Below are 19,264 nucleotides of genomic sequence, written 5' to 3' on the forward strand. Positions count from 1 at the left end.
CCTAATTGCTATATAAAACTGGCCCAATCACGTTTTGTTTCCCCTGTTAAATATCATAAATATCATGTAATTGGGGTCGCTTGCGGACATGAAAAACATGAAAAACTAACCTGCCGAAATAAAAGCTTGCTGATGTTAAGTTTGGAAATGATGAAAATTCATATATATAACAAAAGTAAATATTAGAACATTATTTTTAAGTTTAATATTAAATAATTCTATTTTGTTTTTATTTAATACTCTTTTTTTTTATTGTAAAATATAATAGTATCATCACGCTTTTTTAAATGAATAAAATGAAATCTTATTATCACTATTATTAATTTATTTTTTTAAGGGTTATATTTAATAGGTCACACTACGTGAAGTGTGAGGACCAAACCAAATCTCCAGGTGCTCTTATGAGAAGCTTATGTTATAGACCCTGTCTGTAATATTATATGACCTAATATTATATATAACCTATATAATCTACATTTGCTTCTAACTAGAATGTTAATATTATTTAAAGGGCATTTGATCCGTTCAGATTAAAACTTGCAATTATTCATTATAATGATTGCCTTTTTATGTATTGATGCTTGGTAATACACTACAGTGCAACAGTTTGAGTAAATGTTTAAATCAGTTTTTATACTCACCAAGGCCACGCAGGAAAAAAAACTCTTCTATTTTAATATATTTTAAAATGAAACCTATTCCTGTGATGGCAAAGCTAATATTCAGCAGGCATTTATCCAGTCTTCGTTGTCACATGATACTTCAGAAATCATTCTGAGTTGCTGATTTGGTGCTTAAGAAGAAATGAAAACCATGTTGAAACCATGCTATATTTTTTCAGGATTTCCTGATGAATAGAAAGTTCAAAAGAGCAGCATTTATTTGAAATCAAAGTCTTTTGTAACATTATAAATGTTTTACTTTCACTTTGGATAAATTGTACTGTATGTGTCCTTGCTGAATCAAAGTATTAGCTTCTTTCTAAAAGAAACTCTTACTGACCTTTTGAATGGTAGTGTAAGTCAGTTTGTAGCTGTTAAGATTTCAATACAGTTAAAGTCATTCACAGTTACACCATATCACATGACCTTCACACACACATACACTGCTGTCTCACTACAGCATGCAAACCCTCTTACTTTTCACTCTCCATGTGCTGTGTGATTGTAGAACAGCTATAACAGCTCCAATCTTTTTTTCTTCCAGCACTGAATGATTTGACTCATGGGATCTGCTGTATATTGGAATAGCTTTGACCCAGAGAGCCATTTACAGCATTAATTGATTTATCCAATTGATGTCGCCTTTTCCTCCACCACCCGACCTCAGTCACCCTCAGTGTATTATCACTTGGGTGTTGGATCTGGGTTTGGGCTGTTAAATACCGAAGCCATCTTTCCTGAGGTTTCGCCGTGGTGTAGGCTGTACCTGTGCATAGCAACATGCAGGGGTCTCTTGGCAACCAGCGCACATGCGTGTGTGCATGTGGTGCTGCTATCCTACACTCCTTAACACGCAATCGAATTACACTCTTAAGACGCTATATTTATCAAAGACTGCATAGATATGCAGCTCTGCTGCTCTGTATGCATTGCTTTAAGGTTTAATTTCCAAAACCCTCTTTCACTGCCCTAGGGAGGAGAAGAAGAGTAGAGCTGCAAGCAGCAATTAGCAGAATCCAGCAAGTATAGGAAGCTGCCATAATGTTGTAGATGAAATAGGCATAGTGACATGTCTTTGTATTTAAAAAATGACAAATATTGCAGTTTAGTATTAAAGGAGAAGTCCACTTTCAAAACAAAGATTCACATGTAATGTACTCACCCCCTTGTCATCCAAGATGTTCTTGTCTTTCTTTCTTCAGTCGTAAAGGTTTTTTTTTTGTTGTTGTTGTTGTTGTTTTTTTGTTTTTTTGAGGAAAACATTTCTGTGTTTTTCTCCATATAATGGACTGATATGGTGCCCCTATTTCGGCTTCAAACGATCCCAAATGCAGTTTTAAACGATTCCAGCCGAGGAAGAAGGGTCTTATCTAGTGGTTATTTTTATTAGAAAAAATTCAATTTAAAAAATTTTTAATCTCAAACGCTCGTCTTGCCTTTCTCTCCCTGAACTCTGTATGTTCAGACTCAAGACAGTTAAGGTATGTCGAAAAACTCTGATTGTATTTTCTCCCTTAACTTCAAAAATCATTTTTCAAAATCATCCTACATCACTGCAGAAGTACCAACACAGTCTTTGCAAAGTGAACATGCAAAGAAGATTAAACACCCTTAACAAAAAAAGGTAAAACAGCGATACAGGGCAATTTTGAAGTTGAGGGAGAACATGAGATGGGAGTTTTTCGACATACCCTAACTGTCATGAACCGGAACAAAAACAGTTCAGGGAGAGTAAGACAAGATGAGCGTTTGACATTTAAAAGTATATAAATTGTATTATTTTTATTAATATAACCGATTGTTACGCTAGATAAAACCCTTCTTTCTCGGCTGGAATCGAGGCACCAATGCAGTCCATTATATGGAAAAAAATGCTGAAATGCTTTCCTCAAAGAACATAATTTCTTTACGACTTAAGAAAGAAAGACATGAACATCTTGGATGACAAGGGGGTGAGTACATTATATGTGAATCTTTGTTTTGGAAGTGAACTTCTCCTTTAAGCGTCTTCAAATGTATAATCTTACACCGATCATGTTAACAGTAGTGCGAAACCTGATCGGTACACGTTTCCTGTTACCTTAATTTGCTATTCATTTCAGTTGCTTTTTCTGATGTGGTGGGGAAAGGAAATACTGAAGAATTTTATTCTTACACTAGGCCTACTGTTTGAAAGTTTGGGGTTAGTAAGATTTTTTTTTAATGTTTTTAAAAGAAGTATATTACATCCACCAGTGCTTCATTTATTTGATCAAAAATGCAACAAAAGCAGTAATATTGTGAAATAGTGTTACAACTTAAATAACTGCTTTCATATTAGTGTAAAGCTGATTTTTTTATTTTTTTTTAGCACTTGTGCTCCTAACTTAATTTTTGGAGCACAGTCAAAATTTCAGGAGCACCTTCTAATCAAGAATCAAAAAATCTGATAAAACTTGTCTTCCCATTACGAGATATTTGACTCCATAAAGTGAATTAAAGGGGATTTTTTTAACCATTGTAATAATTGTAATTGCATTTTTCTAACTTTAGTAAAAGTATGTCATATTTTATGTCAGATTTTTTAAAAAATGTATATTTTATAAGCCTTTTAAAACAACAGACTAATAACAAGTAGAATAAGAATAAGTTACCAATCAAATGAAATCAGTATTAACAAAATTAATTTGTACTACAGAAGTGGCACAGAAGAACAAAAAAGTGGCTTGTAGGTGTATTTTCATGCGTTTAATGAGGCGCAGAGGTGGCATGTGTGCGCAATCAAATTCATAAATTTATGTTGAGGTTAATGTTTTAAATATGACATTTTGATTATAGAAATATTAAATGGTATGTAATAGGATATATAATAGGTCAGTGAAAAAGAAACTTACACTGGATGTGTGAATATTTGAATCTATGATCTCATTTACCACTTTTACACTGAATCGTTACCAACAACCCTACTGTATCAAAAAAAAAAAAAAGTATTTTGGCAAATGTTGTATTTTGCAGTGATTTAATGGGACAGGTTCTACATATGTTGACATAAAAGAAAACTCTCAAAAGATGCGAAGCATTGCTTCCATATTTTAAAGTCAATATTGTACCCGACTTTAGATATATCACAATTGAGATGTTTTGCACTCAAGCTATTAGTGCTGAAGTCCAACTGCAGTTTTGCAGCTGTTAAAGTGGTTTCTATTTCATTTATTTGATGCTAATACTTGGCTACATGGAGGCAAGGCTTGAATCTAGAGAGAGATGCCCTTCCTGTTCCCTTTTACATTTTTACCTGCCCCAAATACCCCTCACCCCTGGCCTGTGCACGGGACTGTAGCGCTGCTCAGACTAACCTACGCCCCTGCTGTTTGCATGCAGTCACTGCATCCAGCAGATCCTGGAGGCGGTGCTTCACTGCCATCAAATGGGCGTGGTGCACCGAGACCTGAAGGTAAGTGACAATTGTGATGTCATTGCTGTCCTTCAAGTGTGTGAGCTTGTGTATGTGCGCATAAAAGTTGGTATGTAGAAATTAGTGCCTACCGCTGTGTCGATTCGAAGGTGACTGACATAACTGATGATAAGAGCTTTGGGTCTGCCTGTGAAAATGGGGAAAGAAAGATTCAGAAATCAATGGGAGGTCAGTCTGATTTCACACAGTGATAGTGCATGACGTACATGCTTGTGTGTTGCTTTGTTTGGCCGTTGCTGGTGAAAAATTCACTTTCATGAATGTTCAGGTAAGACCGCGTTAATTAGAGTTCAGGACCAATATCTCTTTTGCACTTTAAAAGTGCTTCCACTAAAACAGTCTAATAATAATATATATAAAAACTAAACCAAAATTTAATTAACTTTGACAATGTAACTCTTATCTAGATTGCTTTTATTGACCAGAAAGTCAGTGTAGACATCAGGGTCCCAGTCCCAGACCAGTCGTCACATCCAGGTTTGAGTGCACTGCAATGCCATTTGACTGCTCCCTTCTGACCTTTGACCTTTTCTAAAATGCAGTGTGCTTCTGGGAAATGTTGTTCGCAGACGTAATTCAACTACTGTCACGCTACCTAGCATGCTTTGCAGTCGGATTACAGTGTGAACTGGCCAGAAATTAGCTTAGGATGCTTATCATAACTGCCAAAACGCTCCCATTCCTTCTGTATGAACACACAATTAACCCTTTGTTGTTTGTTGGTGAAGAGAAACCACTTTGGAATGCATGCTGCATGTTTATCTGTCGATAATAATATTGTAAATTGTTCTTAATGTGATTTGCTTGTTTGTCTTCTTTGTGTTTTGTATGGATGTGTGTTCTTATGTAAGTGGTTTGATTGTGACTTGTGTATCTGTAATGTCACTTTATAAATACACATTTATCTGCAGGTTTTCTTCAAAATGCACAGATCCTTTTAAAAATGGTGCACTTTGTATTATGTACTTTTATTAACGTGTAGATTTTGTAAAGAGCATGTGCTAAATTACACCCAGGTGTATTTCAGTAAATGTCTCTCCACCAGGTGCTTCAATCTGATTTTAGCAATGCACAGAAATTATTATTATTATTATTATTTATTTATTTATTTTTTTTTTTAAAACCAAAATATGAAACCAAAAATTTTCATTCAAAGTTTGATTCAAAGTTTTCATGTAGCCAAAAACTAAAACCAAAAGTAAAGTTTTAATAATTAAATTTGGGTAATTAGATTAAATAAAGCAGTAATTGATGGTGCACTTTGTATTATGTACTTTTATTAACGTGTTGATTTTGTAAAGAGCATGTGCTAAATTACACCCAGGTGTATTTCAGTAAATGTCTCTCCACCAGGTGCTTCAATCTGATTTTAGCAATGCACAGAAATTATTATTATTATTATTATTTATTTATTTTTTTTTTTTTTTAAAACCAAAATATGAAACCAAAAATTTTCATTCAAAGTTTGATTCAAAGTTTTCATGTAGCCAAAAACTAAAACCAAAAGTAAAGTTTTAATAATTAAATTTGGGTAATTAGATTAAATAAAGCAGTAATTGATGTCATAAAATCATGAATATGTTTTGATTTAAAGGTCAGAAGCTATAGCTTGCATGAATAAAAATAAATCACAAACATGACACTTAATAAAATATACATAATTTTTTTTATTTATTCATTAATGTGTAATATGTTATATTTTTTTAAACAAATTATGAGTTCTAAATGATTTTCAGAATTTTTGACTCTTTTGCATTAGACCATCTACAAATATAAAATTTTAAAATAAAATGGTAATGTTACCGCTGTGTCTTTCTGGAAAAAAAAATGCATTTTTCAAATTATTTTTGAAGCTTCAATGTACTGTCATTATAAAAGAACTTCATTATTGTTTATTTAATTCTAACAAATTAGTTCTTGTTAAAAACTAAAAATTAAAAATAATTTGCTTATAATTTACACACAGGAGAGATTTGGTGTTGTTTCCAAACAAAAGGAAATATATCAGTATTGGCATCAGCTATCGGCCAAAATGAGTATCGGCATATCGGATTTTGGCAAAAATCCAATATTCTGAAATCCTAGTTATAGTAAAGCCTTTTGGCAACAGGCCACCTCTTGATATTGTTAAATGTATTTGTTTGATACCAAAAATTTATCATTTTTAGCCAAATATTGGAAGTGTCAAAGCCAGCCTGTGAACTCTTCAGAGCAAGTTGACTGTACATGTGCAACCATTATTATTTACATGCTTTAAAGCGATAGTTCACCCAAAAATGAAAATTACCCTATTATTTACTCACCCTCAAGCCATCCTAGGAGTATATGGCTTCTTCCTTTCAGACAAATGCAATCAGAGTTATATTAAAAAATGTCCTGGCTCTTCCCAGCTTTATAATGACAGTGAATGGGTGAATGGGGAAAGTTCATCCATCTATCATAAAAAGTGCTCCACACAGCTTTTGAGGGTTAATAAAGGCCTTCTGAAGCAGATCGATGTGTTTGTGTAAGAAAAATATCCATATGTTAAACCATAATCTCTAGCTTCCACTAACTGTTGTATGCATGTTCACGAGAGATTGTTGTTCCAGCAGATGATGTAGGAGGATTTGTAAAGAAAAATGTCAAAGGATTTTGATATAAGCCAAGCCAGGCTTTATTAACCCTGGAGCACTATTTATTATGGATGGATGCATTTTATTGTACTTAAAAATCTCAACACCCATTCACTGGCATTATAAAGCTTGGAGCCAGGACATTTTTTTGACTTGAGCAGCTGATTTTCAAAGGATTTAGGTTATATTTTTAGGTTATAATTAATGTTAGAAAACAGAAACCAAAAATTTGGTAATTAAATTAGGATAATTGAATAATTGAACTTGATATGCTCTTCAAGGTGTCGAGTTCTCCGATGATAAATTAAACCAGTCAAAGTAAAGTTCTTCAGCAACAAGCCTCCTCTCAATATTTCAGCCAAACTACTTTTGCATATTGCTTATTTTACCATCTTTACCTGTTGTAGCTTAGTTATGTTTTGTGCATTAAAAATGCTCTAAAATAGTCAAAACCCAATTAAACGTTACTCTTTTCAAAGGTTTCATCCTCCATTTGAAAAAAAATAATAATTCTTTTTATTTGCTGTTTTAAATATTTTTAGTTGCTGAAATGTTGACGCATCACTAGATTTAATCCGTATGGGTTTAGATTCAAGCTTCCGTTTCACTATAGCAGTATCTAGAAAAAGAAACCAGGTAAATGCTAAAAAAAGCGCTGCTGCGGTCAGCTCCGTACTCTGCTCTGACAGTACCAGCACTTTGGTTTCACGCTATCAGTGTCTGCCCACACTGAAGTGCCCTTTTGAATGGAAGCCTGGGGCACGCGCTCTTCCACAGCAGGAATCTGAGTGGGCATGACAGGAATGCCACTGCAGAAAAGAGCAGCGCTCTTGCACATACACAAACACACACAGACACAATAGAACACGACACATCTATCAACACCCATGCGTTTTTGGATTTTACTGAGCTAAGCAAGTAAACTAAACCAACACGAGCCAATTTAAGCAGTGCACCCACAGCTGTGTTTGTCAGTATATGCATATATATGTACTTTGATTCACAGCTGTGCTCATGCTCATGAGATTTTTTTGCTAGGAAGTCAAGTCATGGATTTCACTGCAGAGGTTATACGTTCATGATAGAGCATTGGAGAGCGATTTTGGCAGATCTTCTTTGCTAGATTTGTTCTCAGAGGGTGCTGTTCATCAAAATTCCTCCCACTACTGAGCTTTAAGGCTGGGATTAGCTCCTGGTGTTCCAGCCCTCAGCAGAGTGCATGTTTAACCTTTTTTTTTTTTTTTTTTGACATTAGCTATGCTATATGAGAGCTGCTGAGGATGGAGACCAAATCTAGGAATTTTTAATTTAAGCGATAGTTCTGAGGTGATTGTGATAATGAGCGTTATGGAACAGGGATAACAATGCAGAAAAAAGTACTGTAAATACCCCCTGGCTCAAAATATATATGTATATGTAAATGCCTCATTAGCAACTGTTTCAACGGGCCGCCAAACTGGAACAGTCAAAGCTGGTTTGTGAGCACTTGAGAACAAGTTGATACTGCATCTGCAACCTTAGTTATTGATGTGTTTTAATATCTAGATGATTTTCATAGGATTAGGGTTCTAATTATAAATGTAGATAATTCTGAATATACTAAAAAATATTGGTTGGTGTTTTTTTAAATATTACTGATCATCAGAGAACCCTACAGTCAATTTGCTCTTAGTTTCTAATGAAAGCAGTCAACTTATTATATATGAACGAATGTGAACGAATACACATATACACCATACAGAAGTTGTTTTTGTAACGTTTTTGAAAGATGTCTGTTATGTTCACCAAGCTGCATTTATTTGACAAAAAATACAGTAAAATAGTAATACTGTAAAATATTATTACAATACGAGTGTAATTTATTCCTGTGATTGCAAAGCTGAATTTTCATCAGTCATTGCTTCAGTTTTAATGTCACATAATTCTTCAGAAATGTGACCCTGGACCACAAAACCAAAATCTTATGTAGCACGGGTATATTTGTAGCAATAGCCAAAAATACATTGTATGGGTCAAAATGATCAGTTTTTCTTTTATGCCAAAAATCATTGGGATATTAAGTAAAGATCTTGTTTCATGAAGAAATTTTATACATTTTGTACCGTAAACATATCTAAATTTGTGAATAGTAATATGCAATGCTAAGTACTTAATTTGACAACTTAAAAGGCAGTTTTCTCAATATTCTGATTATTTTATTTTTTTTTTTTGCACTTTCAGATACCAGATATTCAAATAGTTGTATATCGGCAAAATATTGTCCTATCCCAACAAACCGTAACTTCAATGGAAAGCTTATTTATTCAGCTTTCAGATGATGTATAAATCTCAGTTTCAAAAAAATTGACCCTTATGACTGGTTTTGTGATCCAGGGTTCACAGTCAAGAAACATTTCTTCTTCTTCTTATTATTATTATTGAAAACATCTGTGCTAGTTTATATTTTTGTGGAAAGTTATACAATTTTTACATTTCTTAAAGAATAGAAAGTTCAAACAAAAGTGTGTCACTTTTGATCAATTTAATTCATCCTTGCAGCGTTAAAGTATTATTATTATTTTTAATAATCTTACTGAGTTCAAACTCTTAAACGGTAGTGTATATATTTTTATGTATCGCAGTATATAAATTATTTTAGTTTTTAGTCTACAACATGAATAAGAGAGTGAGGGAAGTGGATCTTAGATCCACCAGACCCTGCAATGCAGGAAAAGCTGCTTGAGATTTCATCTGGTGCAGTGCTTAAGGTGTGTGTGACTGTGTGTATTTGGTTTGTTAGCCAACTATTATAGATCAGAGTTGGTAGCACTATGATTTATAAGACCGTGTCATGTGTGTGCTAGCGGAAGCATCGGGAGGCACTAGAGGGGATATCACATTATTAGCATCCATCAGTGACAGAGAATAATGAGGCTAGATAATCTGGGTCAGTTGGGAGGAAAACACGCGTACACACTTGACGCACACACTCTTATTGCCAGTGAAGACAAACATCATTTTTTTTCCCCCCACATTCTTCGTTTGGAGATGTTCTGCAGTTAGATATTTCAGCTAAATCCAACGCATCTTACAGAATCAGATTTGGGAGGTTGATTATATTACTGCGTTAAAGGGATAGTTCACCCAAAAATGAAAATTATGTCATTAATTACTCACCCTCATGTTGTTCCAAACCCGTAAGACATTCGTTCATCTTCGGAGCACAAATTAAGATTTTTTTTAATGAAATCTAAGAGCTTTCTGACCCTGCTTAGACAGCAATGCAACTGACACATTCAAGGCCCAGAAAGGTAGTAAGGACATTGTTAAAATAGTCCATGTGACATCAGTGGTTCAACCGTAATTTTATGAAGCTATTTTTCATCAAAAATATCTTAATTTGTGCTCCAAAGGTGGGTTTGGAATGACATGAGGGTGAGTAATTAATGACAGAATTTTAATTTTTGGGTGAACTATCTCTTTAAATGTGTGCTGGTTTTATATTAAGCACATGTGATAGCAATCTGACTATCTATTTTTGTTGCTAAGTGTGTGTCGGCATGCACAATGTGTTTGTTACTGTGAGTGTGTGTGTGTTTGAGGCAGTAAAGTTGTGTGTTAAGGCAGGAGAAATGTTGTCTTCATTCTCCCCTCAGCCAGAGAATCTGCTCTTGGCCAGCAAGTGCAAGAACGCTGCTGTGAAGCTGGCTGACTTTGGACTGGCCATTGAGGTGCAGGGAGACCAGCAGGCATGGTTTGGTATGTAAACATTGCCATAATAAAGCAGACCTGTAGTTTGATATAGAAAGACACCCACATGACTTATCACAAGCACTTTAGAACTTGTTTGTACTTACTGCTTACACCTTTATTATTGCATTTTACAGGATTTGCAGGAACACCAGGTTACCTGTCCCCCGAGGTGCTGAGGAAGGAAGCATATGGCAAACCGGTGGACATCTGGGCCTGCGGTAAATAAACTCAACTACGGTGACAAGCACATGCTCATTCTGAAGAAATGACAAGAGGTTTTTGTGCTGTCTGCCAAAACGAAGCTGCCTTGCTGTTTACTTCACTGTGCTGAAGAAAAAAGCAATTTAAACCAGCCCAAGAGGGTTTTCTAGTCTCAGCTGGACTCCCAGCCTGGTCAAGTTGGTGTGACTGTCTGGTTATAGAATGGTTTTGAGCACTTCCTCTTTTTTGGCCTGGTAGCTAAACCATCCTTTACCAAGATGGAAGATCAAGCAGACTAAGAAAATGGACGTAGGTTTAATTTTTTTTAGCAGGGTGCTAAAAGGGGACATCGGATGCCCATTTTTTGACAAGTTGGTATGATTTTTGAGGTCTTCATGAAATGTCTGCAACATACTTTGGTTAAAATTTCTCAATGGCTGTGCAAACAACACCCTTTTTACCTTGTCAAAAACAGCTCCGTTCACAGCGACCCGTTTCGGTGCATGCCTCTTTACATGATAATGAGCTACTGCTCACTCCTCACCTCTTTTCCGTTTTTTGTGTATTTGGTGTTGCGTTGCCATCAAAAACAAAACTAATCCACCGCGTCCTCATTGGCTCTGATGTCGGGAGAAAATGAAGACTATTATGTTTAATTTTACATCCAACTACAAAACACCTGCATTGCTTATGAGACATTGTAACGTGGACAGCGTACAACTGGCTGAGGGTGAAAATATGCTAATACGGGACAGTTCGTTAGCAGTTGTGAGGGGTGGCCTGATCAGTATGACATCATACTGCTCAGAAAATCAAAAACGGCTTGATAATTTGGTTTAGGTTTTTTGGGAATAAAAAAAAAAAAGAAATAAATGGATTTTTAAAACTGTAGGGTGGTTGTGTCCACACACTACTAAGACACATATGCAAATATGTAAAAGTGAATTTTTGCATCCGATGTCCCCTTGAAGGGATGTTCATACATATAGAGATTTGCAATGACGCAGACAGGAAGTCGTTAATTTTCAATGAGAGTTGGTGATTCCCAGTCGACCTGCATGACACCAATTAAGCCTACGAGCAAACAAAGGCACAGAGACTTGGCAGCCTCATCAATTTTTTAATATTTTTGAGTGTGGAACAAATTATATTAACTGGCAGCACCGTTTAGCTGGCTATACTGTATGCAACAGCCTCAAAACTGTTAATAACAGAATTATTATTTATATATATATATATATATATATATATATATATATATATATATTTTATTTATTTATTTATTTATTTATTTTTATTTATTTATTTATTTTTTCATTTTCTTTATTAAGGTGTGATTCTGTACATTCTGCTGGTTGGATATCCACCTTTCTGGGACGAGGATCAACACAAACTTTACCAACAGATCAAAGCGGGAGCTTATGATGTGAGTTTAACATATTTCAGTTTTTTGCTAAAATAGTGTCAAAAAAAGGTTTTAACACCAAAACTTTGCTATGATAAAATGTGTTGGTTTTTACATTTTGCTGACACAACTTTAGAATGTCACATTGAGAGTTTTAGTTTAACTCAAGATGGGACAATGCATTTTTTATCACTTAAAGGGACAGTTCACCCAAAAATGAAGATTCTGTCATTAATTACTCACCCTCATGCCGTTCCAAACCTGTAAGACCTTATTCATCTTCAGAACACAAATTAAGACATTTTTGATGTCTCAGACCCTGCATAGACAGCAATTCAACTGACAAGTTCAAGGCCCAGAAAGGTAGTAAGGACATCCTAAAATAGTCCATGTGACATCAGTGGCCCAACCTTATTTTTACGAAGTTACAAGAATAGTTTTTGTGCACAAAGAAAAGAAAAATAACGACTCTATTCAACAATTTCTTCTCTTCCGTGTCAGTCTTCACCGTTTGAACCACATATGTCACTTGGACTATTTTAACAATGCCCTTACTACCTTTCTGGGCCTTGAATATGTCATATGACAGTATTGCTGTCTATGCAGGATCGGAAAGCTCTGGGATTTCATCAAAAATATCTTAATTTGTGTTCTGAACATTTTACGAGTTTGAAACGACATGAGACTGAGTAATAATGACAGAATTTGCATTTGTGGGTGAACTATCCATTTAAAGACATTGAGTGCTAGAAGTTGAACAGATGTATTTAAATCATCTTTCCAAAAGTTGCCTATTTTTAAGAATAACTGATTTATTTTAATAAATGCAGCATGAGTATGTGATTTTTGATAGTATTTTAAATATTAAGTACTTTCAGTATCATTTTATGTGGTTCAAAAATGCGTTTGGGAACATTGATTTATACACGTTGTTGCCCGATGTGGGTTTTTAAATGGGCTGTTTTGGCTGAGCCAAAATTGACTCGTATATCTGCATATTAACATTTCATGAAATGGAGCTTTGACAGCTGATTTATTTTTCTTAGAAATGCATAAGTTTCAATCAAAAGTTCAAGAAACTGCAAATTCCAGCAGGTGGTTTATTTGATGCATTGGAGTGCTTGTTGACAGAGCAAAGTTGTAGTTGTTGAATAATAGTGTTTTCTGATAGTTTCCATCTCCAGAATGGGACACGGTTACTCCTGAAGCCAAAAATCTCATCAATCAAATGCTAACCATAAACCCTGCCAAGAGAATCACTGCACAGGAAGCTCTCAAACACCCATGGGTCTGCGTACGTATTGACCGACGTGCACATGCAGACATATAGAACACTTATAGAACACAAAACCAGCAAAAGTAAAAATCTTTTCCATATTTGTTTCTATAGCAACGCTCTACTGTGGCTTCCATGATGCACAGACAAGAGACTGTGGAATGTCTGAAGAAGTTCAACGCCAGGAGGAAGCTCAAGGTGTGTTTCACGGTCACACACAGACACACGCTCACTCAATTTCAATTTTACACACACAGAGGTTATATTTTCTCTCTCTCCTCACAGGGGGCCATCCTCACCACCATGCTTGTGTCACGGAACTTCTCTGGTAAGTTACTTGGGTACAATGTTGATGGAAATTAACCTTTCAACGATTTTGATTGACAGCTGAGTTGACAGATATGTGTGTTTTCTGATCGCTCTGTTCTGTGTATGTTTTTTTTAATGGTTCTCCAGGGAATCGTCTGTGTGTCTTTAAGATCCCCACTCTGTCTTGATGTGCTTTGTTGTCTGTCTTATGTCAAATAAATGCTTCTGTGTTCAAAGCCTCATGGTCTAAAAGTGACTCATGAGCAATCTCTATACAGGGTTTATACATTTATGCAGATTTTGTGGCCCTAAAATGTATTCAGACACTCAAAGTGCACTTAAAGTGTTATAATGTTATTCCATTAGATATGATAAAGTAAAAAAAATACATTTGATTAATAAATTTCTGTTTTAAAAAACCTTAAAAAACTTGAAAAATTTAAATTTGACTTAAAATAAAGCTTAAAATACATTTCATTTGTATATTTGTCCTTTTTTTTTGTAAAAATAACTTGTTTAAAAATGTTACGAAATGTATCAGAATTTCGTAAGTATATTTTTTTCTGTAGTGTCATGCATAATATGCTAAATGTGGTATCCTAAAAAAAATTCAAGTTTTCTGCAAATTTCTGGAAAGTACTGCCAAAAAATCAGTAATTTTAATTGCAAAAATCACAAAAAAGAGAGGAAAAAAAAAAAAACATGAAATCCTGGTGGGACTGGCTAGAGTGTTTTTCAAAACTAAGATGGGAACTACATTAGTCTAAGACTAAGACTACATTAGAGCACATTTATTTCTATTGTATGAACAAAAATATTTTTTTCAAAATGTCTGTTCCCCAGAAGAAATGCCAATTGGATCAATATCTAATGTGATGACGTTCATACATTTTTAAGTGTGGTTTAAGTCTCTGCATACTTTTTGGGACCACTCTATGTATACATTTACTCTCAGCCTACCACTTACATACAACCTTTTCCTCTCCATCTCACAGTTTGCAGTTTTCATGTAGCTCTGACCTCACAGACATCATGCATAATACAAAACAACATGCATTTCTCGACTTCTCCCTGCACGTGTAATTTCACCGTCTCTCTCTGTCAGTTCTCTTTTATTTAACTGCATCCTTAATGGAAATTCAAACAGTTATAGTAGCACTTTCTGCCTTTTGATCTCTTCTGTGATGTCAGGGCTCTGCTTGTAACCACTTCAGATAATGGTCCAGCAGAGAAGGTTTATAAATATGTGTGGTTTTGAATGTTAGGAGGGATGCTTCCCTCTGGATCAGAGTCTTGTCTTTGTTGGTTGTAATGAAAATATGGCTCTTGTTTGAGTGGGGATCGTTTTGTTACAAGCCACCTGTCTTTCAAAGAAATTAAAAAAAATTGGTTTGACGTGTTCTTATAACTGACAGTTTCTTCTCCCATAGACTAATGAATGGTTCTTTTTCACTCTGCCCCCTTTCCTCTTCCCTCTCTCTCTCTTTTTGTTCCTCCCTCTCAATTTGTTTGTGATTGTGTTTGGGTGGGTACGTGTGCGTATGGACGTACACACTCCTGTGTGTGTGCGTGTGTGTGTGTGTTAGTGGGTAGCAGGCAGACCACGGCTCCCGCCTCGGTCACTGCGGCTGCGGCTGCAGTAGCCGCGGCTGCAGGCACCACAGCAGGGCTGGTGGAACAAGGTAGCACCGCCCTACAGGGCCCAATTCCTCTGCCCCTTTCTGTCTGTACGCTCCTTTGCATATTTCTCACATTCCTTCTTTCTTTCAAATTTCCTTTTCCTTTCCCTTTTCATTTTCGTTTCTACTTTCTGTTTACTTTCTGCTTTCCTTTGAATGTCTTGTTATTTTACTTTTTTTATTTTTTTCCCTTTTCATTTCCATTTTCACTTTGTATATAATTTTCCTTCCATTGGCTTTTTTCTTTGCCCTTTTCTGCTTCCATTTTCCATTTCCCATTTCCTTTGCCTTTTCCCTTTAATTTTCCTTCTAATTTTCCTTTGCCTTTCCCTTTCTTTTCATTTCCCAATTTTCACCTTTTCTTTGCTTTGCTTTCTTTTTTTCTTTTTATTTAATTAATTGAATTCTCTGTCCTTTTTTACATTTTTTTTTCCATTTTTTTTTCCATTTTTTTTTCCATTTTTTTTTCCTTTCCTTTCCTTTCCTTTCCTTTCCTTTCCTTTCCTTTCCTTTCCTTTCCTTTCCTTTCCTTTCCTTTCGCTTCCCTATTCATTTACTTTCCATTGCTTTTCCCCTTTCTTTCAATTTTTTTCCCTTTTCCGTCCTTCAACCACATGCACTTCCTTTTCCTTTTCCATTTCATTCTTTCCTTTTCTTTGCAATTTCCCTTTTACTTCCCAATTACTTCCCTATTCAATTCCTTTCTCTTTCCATTTACTTTTCCTTTTTTCCTTCACCTTTTTCCTCATCACTTTTCCTTTTCCCTTTTCCTTATCATTTTTCCTCTTTTCTTCTCTTTTAATTTTTATTCCCCCTTTCCTTTCCTTTCCTTTCCTTTCCTTTCCTTTCCTTTCCTTTCCTTTCCTTTCCTTTCCTTTCCTTTCCTTTCCTTTCCCTATTCATTTACTTTCTTTGCCATTCCCCTTCTTTCCATGTTTTTTTCCTTTTCCAGTCTCTCTGCTTCCACCCTTTCCACTTCCTTTTCCTTTTCACTTCCTCTTCCCTTTTCCATTCCATTTTCCTCTTTACTTTTCTTTTAATTTTCATCCTTTCCTTTCCTTTCCTTTCCTTTCCTTTCCTTTCCTTTCCTTTCCTTTCCTTTCCTTTCCTTTCCTTTCCTTTCCTTTCCTTTCCTTTCCTTTCCTTTCCTTTGTTTTCCCCCTTTGTTTAAATTATTCTTTTCTTTTGCTTCCCTATTCATTTACTTTATCTTTGCTTTTCCCTTTTCTTTAAATATTTCTTTCCCTTTCCCGTTCCTCTGCTTCCTCTCCCCTCCCCCCTTCACATCCTTTTCCTTCCCTCTTCCCTTTTACTTCTCCATTCCATTTTCCTCTTCTCTTTTAATTTTCCTTTCCTTTCCTTTCCTTTCCTTTCCTTTCCTTTCCTTTCCTTTCCTTTCCTTTTCCCATTTCTTTCCATTTTTCTTTCCCCTTTCCCTACCCCCTTCCACTTCCTTTTCCTTCTCTTTTTATTTTCCTTTCCTTTCCAATTTCCCTTTTACCTGTTAATTTCCTTTTCCTTTCCTTTTTCCCTTTGTTTCTATCTTCCTTTCCCTTTTCCCTGTCTCTCCCCTTCCACCTCCCTCCACTTCCTTTCTCCTTTTCTTTGTCCTTTCTCTTCCCTTTCCCTTACTCATTTTCCTTTGCGTTTTTCTGTTTACTTCTCTATTCTTTTCTTTTCTTATTTCCTTTTTGGTTTCCTTTTTTCTTGTTTTTTTATTTTATTATTATTGTTTTCTTTACCCTTTGTTCAGTTTCTTTCGCCTCTTCTGTGAAAGAAAAGTTTTTGTATTTCATCCTCTCTCATCACCCGCTTGTTTCCTCTCTGTCACACACTAGTCCATGATTGTCTCTGCATGGGGCTAAAGCATGCATGATGACTCACCCTCTACCTGTCTTACCTGCTGTTTCTGCTTTTTCTTTCTTTGTCCTCCACACTTTCTTGTCATTATTCACCTCATTTCTCTTGCAGTTCATGTCTGATATCATACATATCCATTCAGCTGTCTGTCGTCATCACTGTCATCACTATTTCATTCATCTTTCATTTATTTCACAGAGGATCTACACCAAGATCCCTTATATGATGAATGTGTTTTCCCCTCCCACTCTCCTTTTTTTTGAGTCCTGTTCTCTCCATCATGTCTTCCTTTCATATGTGCCATAAATCACTGCCTCTTCCTTTTTTGCTGGTTTATTCTTATCTTCCTCCTCCTCATCACTTTTCTTTGCCATTTTTATCTGACATCCATAAGCCATCTTCACTTTCATCCTCTGTATTCTTCCTTCCTTCCTTTACTCTGTCTTTAATATGGTCTGTGAAGTTGAAGTTCACCCCTCTTTCGGGGGTGGAACAGTCTGCCTGCTGTTGTGCTGAATGCTGCATGGGAGGTTGGACTAATGCATGTTCACTAACTTGGGGGTGTGATGGGCTGAACGGATCTGGTGCACTTGTGCATGGTCAAAGCTTCTTGACGACTGTACTCACTGTATCAAAAGGTTTTTGTTTTTAATATTCTTCTTATTTAAGTGGTCTTTTTTTTTTTTGGTTTTCACTCTTTAGCCAGGATTTACATGTATGGACGGGATGTAGAATTATGTAGCATTTTAATTAACATTACTTAAAAATCCTGGATCTAAAGTATGAGGGGAAATGCACGGTATCTCTTTTTGTTTCATATTTGGCTATCCTGAATATACAGTTGCAGTACATTTGTTTTATTCTACAGGGTTTAACCTAGAGCACTACACTACACTAAGTATGCAATTTATCTAAATTAATCTTGGGCCTACATGCCTGTAATTAAACATTATAGTTTGATCAAGAACATTGAATTTGAAATCTTTTTCTTGCCCATTACTTCAACGATTCTTTGTTCATTGCATCTCCTCCAGAGCTGATATAAAGAAAATCAATCATTGCTAATCTGTCACAAAACAAATTAACGCCAAAGCAGTCTCCTCAAATTGTTTTGTTTTATTCGGACTAAATATTAAAAGAAAAGCAGAAGACAAAATATTAGATTTGTTTAGCATTTTCGTGGCCGCTACATTATTCCCACACATTCAGTTTGTGTCGTTGCACAGTTTTAAAGTTTTAAAATTCTGTTTATTAATAATAGTTATTGTCTGTTGGTGTAGACACTAATATAGATATCGTTTTAGTTATCGTCCTTGGTGTGAACAGGCCTTTATTCTAAAATGTCTAGTATTGTAGATATTCTTCAGCTTTTTAATTACATTTAAATTATTTGTTCCAAAATGGCTTGAAATGGTGTTTTTCAGACGGTAAAAGCATCATTTCAACCAAACAGCCATTGACATTTAAGCTTAGAGGTAAATAATGTGATTATTTAGAATTCCATGATTTATCCAAACAGCTTTCCTGGAGGAGAAGTCAGTGACAGTTGCTAGTTTTCTTCTTGAGAGGGCAAGAAATGATTCGGTTTAAATGTTTCTCAGCTTTTCTTTTTGTCCTTTTCTGTTTTTTTTAAACATAGAGTGCATCGTGAGTGAGGTAGACGGGTTGAGCTGGTACATTGAGCGTGTGCTGTGGCTCAATGTGAAGGCTGTGCTTCATATTTGATGCTCCCTCCACATGTCTGCAATCAAATATTTATGTAGTGCTGCCTCTCTCTGTTGTCCTTCTACTACCCCCAGCCTGAGCAACCAGACTACTGCGCTATAGGCAGTTACACTACATATGGGACTGATATCTGGATCACTCCAAATCCTCATAGTTGACTTTCATACAGTGCATATTTATGTAATATATTTGAGGTTATAAACAAGTATGTGGACACCCCTTTCTAAGTTTAGTGGAAGCTGTTATAACAGCTTAGTTTTGAAATCTGTTTAGAGAGTACAAATAGGTAAGGAGTTCACATACATTATGTAATGAAGCCAAAAGCTGCATTATCATAGACAATAAT

At 35.5% G+C, this 19,264-nt stretch overlaps 1 protein-coding gene across 47 annotated transcripts in view; it reads left to right on the forward strand.

Moving 5' to 3' along the window:
- The window catches only part of camk2b1 (calcium/calmodulin-dependent protein kinase (CaM kinase) II beta 1), an 82,047-nt gene that overhangs the window by 31,216 nt on the left and 31,567 nt on the right, over positions 1 to 19,264 (forward strand). For 22 of the 47 annotated variants that reach the window (XM_051110957.1, XM_051110913.1, XM_051110918.1 and 19 more), the window contains 8 exons: positions 4,023 to 4,095; positions 10,367 to 10,469; positions 10,598 to 10,681; positions 11,996 to 12,090; positions 13,241 to 13,363; positions 13,460 to 13,543; positions 13,631 to 13,673; positions 15,241 to 15,336. In XM_051110957.1, the coding sequence (XP_050966914.1) occupies positions 4,023 to 4,095; positions 10,367 to 10,469; positions 10,598 to 10,681; positions 11,996 to 12,090; positions 13,241 to 13,363; positions 13,460 to 13,543; positions 13,631 to 13,673; positions 15,241 to 15,336 (701 nt within the window). The remainder of the gene's footprint in view (positions 1 to 4,022; positions 4,096 to 10,366; positions 10,470 to 10,597; positions 10,682 to 11,995; positions 12,091 to 13,240; positions 13,364 to 13,459; positions 13,544 to 13,630; positions 13,674 to 15,240; positions 15,337 to 19,264) is intronic. The other 25 variants (XM_051110921.1, XM_051110924.1, XM_051110935.1 and 22 more) reach the window with 3 other exon arrangements.

The sequence above is a fragment of the Labeo rohita genome, chromosome 5 (genome assembly GCF_022985175.1).
Source record: "Labeo rohita strain BAU-BD-2019 chromosome 5, IGBB_LRoh.1.0, whole genome shotgun sequence".
NCBI classification, from domain to species: Eukaryota; Metazoa; Chordata; class Actinopteri; order Cypriniformes; family Cyprinidae; genus Labeo; species Labeo rohita.